Below are 10,095 nucleotides of genomic sequence, written 5' to 3'. Positions count from 1 at the left end.
AAAAGTATTAAAAATGATTAAAATATTTAAAAGTTCAATTTATTCTTAGTCGTTGGATTATACATGAGTTATCAACATTATATGGACAAGAAAGAGAAGATGCGATAATTTGCCTATATCTTGTGGCCATCTCTCATTGTTGCATCATAATCTCGAGATTAAGCTACATATTCTGGATTTTTCTTTTCCCTTCTTCACACTAGTCTAATTTTCTTTGTCTTTCATAACAATGTGGGACAATTTACGTATTGTCGTTTAGACACGTGTGCATCAAACGAGGTGACCACTCTGCCCAAATATGTGTAGTAGGACTCTATCAAAATCGAATTAATTGACTGAAACAAACTGAATAATTAAACTAAAATATTCGAATATAATTTGATTCCATTTTAACTAGACCTAGTATTCATATAACAGGTTGGATAATGTTAATTTCCTTCTTTGTTTAATAGGGTTAAATAATTTGATTGCTTTTTAGATTATAATTTCAATAATTTAATTTCTATAAAAAATAGTTATTTAAAGAACTTCAGATTTCAATCTTTAAACAAATGAACATGTTTACGAATGGGATAATTGGACTATCAAAAAATTTATGTAATTTTATTTGTAATAAGAATAACTTACGATAATAAAGTAACTCGTTGATTTTAATCAATCGATACAAAATGAGACGTCGAACTGAATTAAGAGTGTAACCAAATCGAACCAACTCGCAAACTATTAAAAAAATCACTTTAAAAATACTCAAAATCAACTCAGATTTATATTGAGTCAATTTGAGCTACTTCTGGTAATTATCAAATCAAGTTCAAACATGAAAATACTCGGCAAGATAGACTCACAAGCCTAATTGAATTTTGAACTCGGTTACATCCCTAAACCGAACTGATTTTGAACTCGGTTACATCCCTAAACCGAACTAACCGGTGCTCACCCTTACTCTTTATCCCCACTCCAGTCTCCTACTAAAGGCTAAAGCAAGAGCATTCTTCTTATCTTAGTTATGTTCAATATGAGGTCCTGTAACTTCTTCTTGCTGCTATGGTCATCATCATTTCTTCTGCTGCTAATTAAATTTAGTCCAGCTTTAGCTGATGACCAGAAGATCCAGAGCATTGATGGACCTTTAATGAACGTAACGAAACATCTTTCTTTTCCAAATTTCAGATTAGATAATCCAAAAATAGTACATGAAATTAAGCTTTTAGGCAGTGCTAAGCTATCTAATGAAAAGAATGGTTCTATCCAAATTCCAGATGAATCTCAAGCTACTGACCTCAGACATCAAGCTGGAAGAGCTCTTTACTCTTTTCCAATCCGCCTTCTTGATCCTGTTACGAAAACTCCTGCTTCGTTTTACACTACTTTCTCTTTTCAGTTCATAAATTCCACGAATGATTCGTTGTTTTTCAGCGGAGCTGGAGGCAGCGGGCTTACGTTTATCATCGTCCCCGACGAGTTTACTGTCGGTAGGCCTGGTCCTTGGCTTGGTATGCTGAATGATGCTTGTGAGGATAGTTATAAAGCAGTTGCTATTGAGTTTGATACTCGTCAGAATCCTGAATTTGGTGATCCGAATGATAATCATATCGGCATCAATCTCGGTAGCATTGTTTCGGTTGTCACTATTAATGCTTCGGATGTTGGAATCTCTCTCAAAGATGGCTTGGTTCACCAAGTTACGATTTCATATGATGGCTCCCGCCGTTGGATGGATATGCGTCTCGCATCTAAAACAATCTTCTCCGCTTATCTCGACCTCTCTCCGTTTCTTAACGAGTACATGTTCGTTGGATTCTCCGCTTCTACGGGAAATTTAACGCAAATCCACAGCGTATTGTCGTGGAATTTCACCTCTATCAGCCAGGCTTCTCTGCGTGTACCTTCGGCTGAGACTTGCGAGAGCAAGTTTAGCCAAAGAACCGGCGTTCTCAGCGTGGGAACATCGAAGTCAAACGAGTCGAAAAAATCAGAACCGTTGAGCAGTTTCTTGATTTTCATTGCGGTTATGGTGCTTTCCATTGCCGTAATCGCCAGTCTTTTCTATAACGGTAGACGCAGATATGATAATTCGAAAAAAGCTATGGCTTTATCAGACATATCTCAAAGACCACGGCCTCCGAATAAACCTCGTAGGTTCACATTCGCGGAAGTTTCCTCCGCTACTCGAGGTTTCCATGAACTGGAAATACTCGGTAGTGATTCAAGAGGCGTTTACTACAGAGGAAAGCTATCAAACAGTTCCAGTCAAGTGGCGGTAAAACGATTCTCGACTCAGTTTTTAAATTCACAGCTTGGAATAAATAGGCGGAGATTGCTTAATGAAATCAGCTCCATTAGCAGAGTTCGTCACCCGAATTTAGTTCCAATCAGAGGGTGGTTTCAGGATAAACGCGAAACAATGGTGCTGTACGATTTTTATCCGAATGGGGGTTTAGATAAATGGCTATTCGGAGCTGGAGTGCTTCCGTGGACTCGAAGGTTCAAGGTAGTGAAAGATGTTGCCGAGGCTCTCAGTTTCCTCCATTCAAAACACCTCGCTCACAAGAACATGAAAACAAGCAGCGTGTTTCTTGATATTAGCTTCAGGGCGGCTTTAGGCGACTTTGGTTTCGTGCTTTCCGCGACAGAATCAAAGCGGTTCGAGGCAGCTGTAAGTCAAAAGAATGATGTGTTTGAGTTCGGCGTGTTTGTGCTGGAAGTAGTGTCCGGTAGGCGAAGATTAGACAACGAAGAAGACGAGAAAGACTTGGCAGATTTCGCGTGGAGAATGCACCAGAGTGACGAGAAAGCGAGAGTAGTCGATAGAAGGATGGGCGCGGTTGTGAACTTAGAACAAATTATTAGAGTGCTTGACATTGGATTGCTATGTACATTGAATGAGAATAAAGGCAGGCCTTCAATGGAGGATGTGGTGGGATTTTTGAACTCGGAATTGCCGATTCCTGAGTTGCCTTCAACTCGTCCTGTCGCTCTGTTTCCTTATAATAGCAATACTGGTCTTTGTACTGGTTATTCTTGTTCATCTTTGATGTGAAAATTGTGGTGTTTGTTTATCTTACATTTTGTGTTATATTTGTAAAAATGGATTACAATTGTGTACTATTTGTAAAGAACTCTTAGTTATTACAAAATAAATATGTATTTGGATTTCTATATTTGTCATATTTTTATACTAGATTCTTACTCTTTTATATGTCAACATTCAATTCTTAAACCCTTCACCACAAAGTAAAAATGATGTAAATTCACACCAAAAAAAATTCAATATAAAGATTTAATATCAACAAAAATAAAAGTGCATTGACTAAATTTTAATAAAGTTAAAATATAAAAACAGATAAGTATATTATCTCAGTCATACTCACAATACGTAAAATGCACTCATTTTATTTGCGTCTTGAAAAAATCAAAATTTATAAAAATAAAATTATAAAAGTCCATAATAAAAATATAGAAATTTAATATTAAACAGTGGACAAATACGATGAATTTGAATATGTATTTTGCCTATTGTTTAGTTGGCATTTGTGTATCATATTTTTAGCTCTAACTGATAGCTGATAGTTGTTAGTTGTTGTTGATAGCTGAGAGCCGGAAGCTGATTAGTTATTCCACTTGGACTTAAATAGTTTAATTTGTAAATTTATCAAGTCTAAGTAATTATACGAGTTAGAAGAAGCTAAGGGACAATGGAATATCAGGTTAAGAACTGCATTAGTTTTTGAGGGATTGAATCAAACAACCTCAGATTCTTCATTCTTTAGTCATTTAGAACATTTTTAATTGATGTTGATGATGTTATTGTATAACAGAAAATGACCTAATTCACAAAGTCAAAATGTCAAAATTCTGGCCAGGGAAGCAAATGGTTTGTTAATTTTGAGTACCCAGCAAGAAAAGAAGAAAAAGAGAAAAAAAAAAAAAAAACTTGCACAATAAGACAGGCTGAAAGGTTTAACTAGGGCTTTACTAATTCACTTTCTTACTAAAAAAAATTAACTTTTCACATAAATCCCTCATTTCCATAAACCCATTAACTCATCAACAAAAAACCAGAATAGCATCATAATGTTGAGAAGAACTAATTCTCTAGCTATCCAAGGATTTAGATCCCTCCACCACCGGCAACTTCCGTCGTCATTCAACAACCACCACCTCAGCCGTCCTCCTCCGCTTTCCGCCACCGCTCTCCGCAATTACCGCAGCGACAACAATGGCGAGTCCCGAGACAGGTACTGCATTCTTCTTATCAATAATTTGAAACTATTCATTTCAAATTTGATCCATATATTGATTGAATTGATGATTTGATTTGTCTGATTAAGTTATGAGATTGAACCGCCGATGAATTGGGGCATACGAATTGTGCCGGAGAGGAAAGCGTTTGTGATTGAGCGATTCGGGAAGTATGCGAAGACTCTTCCGTCGGGTATTCATTTTCTGATTCCGATAGTTGATAGAATAGCTTATGTACATTCCTTGAAAGAAGAGACCATTACAATTCCTCATCAGTCTGCTATCACTAAGGATAATGTCAGTATTTCGATTGATGGTGTTCTCTATGTCAAGGTTATCTTCTTCCTAGTTTTCGTTTGTTGAACATTTATACAACGCAGTGGTTGTGGTTGTGCTATGTCATTTCCTGCAACAAATTAACGAGGCGTTTGCCATGTTGGAATATTTAGTGATTTAAAAAATAAGCAGTAATTATAGATTTCCTATGGCAAATGCTCACTTGTTGTGGAAATGACGTGGCCGAACTGTTGTATGTGATAAACGCTCTTGTTTTTTTTTTCTCGATATGAATAGTTAACTTTTTGGAGGATTGATTGGTTTAACAGATTGTGGATCCGAAATTGGCGTCTTATGGCGTTGCCAACCCGATGTATGCTGTGATTCAGCTTGCTCAGACCACTATGCGTAGTGAGCTTGGAAAAATTACTCTTGATAAGACTTTTGAAGAGAGGGAGGCTCTTAATGTGAAGATTGTGGTATGTAGCTATTTTTTTTTTTATCATTTTACATTTTGACTGGATTAGTTAATATTAAGCATTGTTCTGTTTCACCCTAAAGGGCCTAAACATAGTATTTTGTGCTTGTTTTGCTTACTGGTGTTATTTCATTTGATGTTTAGTAGTCAGGTTTTTGTCTTCTATTCAAGCATTATTCAATGGAAGTATACAAATCAAGTTTTTATTTATCATTTCTCTGTCCTAAGTAAGAATTCAACGAAATTAAACTTCACTAATCTTTTGCAGGCGGCCATCAATGTGGCTGCACAAGATTGGGGCCTTGTGTGCCTTCGGTATGAAATAAGTAAGTGGTCAAATTACAATATCTATCTTGAGTTTGATGTAGAAATTTCTACATACTTCTTTTTACTATTTATGTTCGTTGCCGACAATTTCCATTTACCTTTCTTGTAGAGGATATTATGCCACCTTCTGGAGTGCGAACAGCTATGGCGATGCAAGCAGAAGCAGAACGTAAAAAGAGAGCTCAAATTTTGGAATCCGAAGGTATTAAGTTTGGTCATGTGTTGTTTTTTTGTTGTTAGTAAAATATACTTTCAACATTATGTTATTCTTATTTTCTTCAATTGAACTCTATTGTTTAATAGGGGAGAGACAAGCGAACATCAATATCGCTGATGGTAAAAAGGCTGCTGTAATTTTAGCAGCACGAGGTTAGTCATGCTTTTATTTTTAATTAAGGACAATGTATGCACTATCAACTAGAACTAGGATCGCTAGACACATGTGTTGCTTTGTTTGTATCATTTGAAGATAGAAACTTCACATTTTGTTTGTACATTTTTCTGATTGCAAATCTGTGAAACTAATGGCAGTAAACAGTAGCAATGTGATTTGGCATATGAAGTTTATGGGGTGAAATTCTTTGTGCCATAACTCTCCAATTTTAAACTTTTGTGCTTGTTGTGAATAGTATATTCATTTTATGGACCTTTTATGTATTCTTACCTAACTAAGCAGGGTTGATGGTCTGATTGTCAGTGCTTATTTATTTTCGACTCTCTAGTGGTAGGCACTTACTTCCATTTTGTGCTAATTAGTATTTTACTAATCTATATCAGGTGAAGCAGAAGCCATAATTGCTAAAGCACAAGCAACTGGTGAAGGAATTGAGATGGTGTCAGGGGCTCTGAAGAAAAATGGAGGAGTGGAGGTAGGATTCTTCTATCTATTTGAATGTTAATTTCAAGCACTATATGGAGTTGAATTGAAATGTTTACTCTAAGTTTGCTGAATTTTTGAGTAACCTTTCAAGTTCATTACAATGATCCTTGATATCACTGAAAAATAATAATTGTTTCCATTTTTAGATGTTGATTCTTATGTATGTAGTTAATTAGCATTTGGTTCCAAGTAGATAGGTTTATATTGTTTAGTCTACTTTAGTCTTTATCCCCCTAATTCATGTTTCCATCTTCCGTAAATATTTGATTTGCATCATCAATCCCTTTTCAAAATTCTTACCTGGACCCGGTTCATGAGAAATTCATAGACCAAACCAATTAAATGCTTTAAATTTAACATACTTTTCTCTCACTTCACATTCTGCTAATATTTGAATTGCTTGGTTCATGAATTTCACATAGACCAGGTCTAGGTTAGAATCTCCCTAATATATTAGTTTTGTCATCAAAAAATCAGGGATTTTCTTCAAGTTTGTCAGTCATGGCTTATGAAGTATGTGTCTTATGAATGCTACTTGGAAATTCTTTGCTTTATAGTGCGTGTATCCACATGAGTTATTGACATCCATAATGCCAGTTTAGGGCATGTTGATGCGAAATTGTTGGTTGGTTATGTAATGTTAGAAATTTTATTTCACAATTTTCTAGCCTGTCAGATGTCTGAACCTGCTTGAGGTCTTACAAAAGTCTAAAATATGTAATGCAACCTCCTATATTTGTTGATATTTACTTAAATATAGATAATGTATGCTTTAATATGAAATAGGTGTTGCAATTAGAGGTGTGCGAAAAATGAATTACCAAACCAAACCAACAAATTCAATTTGGTGTGTTTGATATTATATAAAAAATTGGTTTTTTTTTCCGGCTTTTTGTGCAAACCGAACCAAAAAAAATTGAACTGAACTGTCTGGTTTGGTTTGATTTAGTTTGCAATATATTAAATTTTGTAAATTCGATTCGATGTGAAAAAAACAATATTTTGGTTTGGTTTAAACCGAATACATGCCTCTAGTTGCAAACAAGTTTGTTATATGCTACACTTGTGGGACATTTCTAGTTTTATGGATCACAATAACAATTTATAATTTAAGTGTACAAGGACTAAATAGTTATGCCTTGTTTATTTGTTTTTGGGTTTAACATTGTGGCTGTATTTTCAGGCTGCAAGTCTAAAGATTGCTGAACAATACGTAAACGCCTTTGGTAACATTGCCAAAAAGGTAAATTAACAAGAGTTATTTCATCAAAGTCTTTCTGGTACGTATTTAGTTGATGTCATATTGATTTTATAGTTTCCTAAATTCAATTCCATTTTTTAGGCAACAACAATGCTACTTCCGAGTGATACCTCAAATCCTGCTAGTATGGTGGCTCAAGCTCTAACTATGTACAAAACCGTGCTCGGAAATCCTTCAAATGATAGTTCCGGTGAGTTTTCTTCGTCCGAGTTGATAGAAAGCACCGAGGACAGTGATGGTAAAACTAAAAAAGGAAGTTCTATTGGTAGTATAGGCAAGGGTGGTTCCGATTATGAGCCAAAATTCTCACTTCAACGCCCTAGGAAAGAGGATTAGGATGGTAGAGTTGATTGTACGGGCAGTTTGGTTACTGAACAGATCAAATTACAACCACTGAGTTCAATTTTTCTAGAACCAAACTAAAATTTTCAGCTTGATTCGGCTTTTTGAGATTTGAAAATATAAATAAATTTTAGCATAAATACATTGTTCATATGGACTATGTGCCTGGTATTTCACTTAAGGTCTTGGGTCTGAGGATTCAAATATTGATCATTAAAAGCCATAAAGCTTCTTATGTTATTCAACCACTTTAAAACTTTACTGTGTAATTAAATTATTTAGTATGGCATATGCTCAGTTTTTTTTTTCATATTACAAAAGTGAACCAAATTATTAAAGAATTGAACCTATATTTTTTTTCGGTTATCAAGTCGGTTTGATTTTATACGCCCTCAGAAATGATTGCCAAGCATTTTATTTTTATTTTATATGCCCTTAGAAATGTTATAGAATTGATGTGAGTTTTTTATTTTTATTTTACGAGAACAATAATTCAGTTAGTGTTATTCAATATTGTACTTAAATTCATTATTCAAGTCAAGAAGCTAAATAAACGATTTAAGTAGGAATTTGCCCCTTCAACTTGTAAACAATGGGCAATTAACACATAAATTAACTTTGTTGGCAAATCAATACATGAACTTGGTGATTATGGCAATTAGCCCATTTTGACAAATTAACCTACAAGTTAAGGGGGCAAATTGTCAATTTAAGATATAATTAACTTATAAATTGAAAGGGCAAATTGCCAAAATGGGACAAATTGCCCATAATCACCAAGTTCATGTACTGATTTTCCCACAAAGTTAATTTATATATTAATTGCCCATTGCTTACAAGTTGAGGCGGCATATTGCCACTTAAGTCCTAAATAAACAGTCTATTGCTTTCACAGCAAGGATTTGCACATAACACGAGGCCAGAAGTTGAAATAGAACTACAAAATCCCCTGCAAGAATAAAAACTTCAATATGTTTTTAATGACTGGTAAATTCACTTTAAGTAAGATATGAATGAATTTACATAATTCTTATTAATTTGTGAATACTTGAAAATTCACAGATATGCAACAATCAGCATTAGAGATAATTCTTTTCAGTTGCAAACATTGTGCAAAGTACTGTCTAAACTAAATTATATTCTTTGAACCTATACTCATTTTATATTCACCACCCTAAAAACCTAAAACATAGATTGTGAGCTCAAATAACTGGATTATAATAAAATATTTGCATATAAAATTACATTTAAATCTATATTTTAAATTCCGTCAAGCTCAATTAACTAATAAAATATTTTTATAATCAACTATACATAGGTAAAACCCCTTACATAATTGATTATAAAAAAATACCCCCTTTTATCAAATTTCCAATTGTTGAATATGGGTGTTTTCTATTTTTCCTTGGTTCAACTTAGCAGCTATTTTCTCAAAATATCTAGTTGTACTTCAGCGTATTATGCATTGCAATCAATATGTCTACTTGGTCACTCTACAATTCAGGGTCAATTTTAAAAATAATTACAAAATTTAGCGTGACTTTTCATTACAATACAAATTTTAATACGTGGCAAAGTCAATCACAAACTTTTATACTTTCACAAATTGAAACACAATTTTTTTTCATGGAAAAACTCTAACGTGGTTGTATATTCTAGTGCTCCCGATTGGAGTTTTTATCAGTTGAAAATAGATTTGTGTTCTGATTTGCCAAAAATAAAAATTGGAGAATGATTTTGTTAAACTTGAAATTCATGTCTTATTAGCAAACAACGCTAAAAGTTTGTGATTTAATTTGTTTTAACCCTAAAATATACTATTCATAAAAAAAAACTCTAAAATATATTACATTTGGTAGAGGAGTTATTAAATCTTTATTAACTGAAATTAAAACTATTATTTAATTAGATTTGAGCTGAATAATTGGCGTTAAAAATGCCTCTAATAAATCTTTATTTCTAATTTTCTCCCATGTCATTCTCTATAAAGTTACATAACTTCTGTTTAAAGTTCTAATTCAACCAAAATTAATCTATCCAAATAAAATGAATTTAATCGAATAAATAATAAAATTCATATCTATTAAATTTTAAAATTTTAAAACTTTATTAAGAAATATTTATCATAAAATTTAGTGTACTATTTCTGATTAGATTTTTATCTAATTTACATGCATAAACTATAAACAAGAATAGAACAATTAAGAGCCTCAACGAAATTGGTTAACCGTGTCAACATTCAAGAATTAAAAAAATAAACTGTAAGCAACTCTTTACGGTTCAAAAATT

General features: G+C 33.6%; 2 protein-coding genes across 2 annotated transcripts; both read left to right on the top strand.

The window, feature by feature from the left end:
- Nucleotides 1-833: 833 nt before the first annotated feature.
- On the top strand, nt 834-3,161 carry LOC126654067 (L-type lectin-domain containing receptor kinase VIII.2-like). Its single transcript, XM_050348110.2, has one exon. It carries the CDS (start codon nt 1,007-1,009, stop codon nt 3,038-3,040), a length of 2,034 nt encoding a protein of 677 aa, XP_050204067.1. The 5' UTR covers nt 834-1,006; the 3' UTR covers nt 3,041-3,161.
- An 813-nt stretch (nt 3,162-3,974) lies between these two features.
- On the top strand, nt 3,975-7,946 carry LOC126653565 (uncharacterized). The gene is made up of 9 exons (XM_050347484.2): nt 3,975-4,238; nt 4,332-4,575; nt 4,848-4,997; nt 5,265-5,322; nt 5,433-5,525; nt 5,627-5,692; nt 6,101-6,192; nt 7,387-7,446; nt 7,546-7,946. The coding sequence occupies exons 1-9, from the start codon at nt 4,075-4,077 to the stop codon at nt 7,798-7,800; spliced, it is 1,182 nt and encodes a 393-aa protein (XP_050203441.1). The 5' UTR covers nt 3,975-4,074; the 3' UTR covers nt 7,801-7,946.
- Nucleotides 7,947-10,095: the final 2,149 nt, after the last annotated feature.

The sequence above is a fragment of the Mercurialis annua genome, linkage group LG6 (assembly GCF_937616625.2).
Source record: "Mercurialis annua linkage group LG6, ddMerAnnu1.2, whole genome shotgun sequence".
Taxonomy (NCBI): Eukaryota; Viridiplantae; Streptophyta; class Magnoliopsida; order Malpighiales; family Euphorbiaceae; genus Mercurialis; species Mercurialis annua.
The sequence above is the reverse complement of the archived record's forward strand: the minus strand, read 5'-3'. Positions and strand labels throughout refer to the sequence as shown.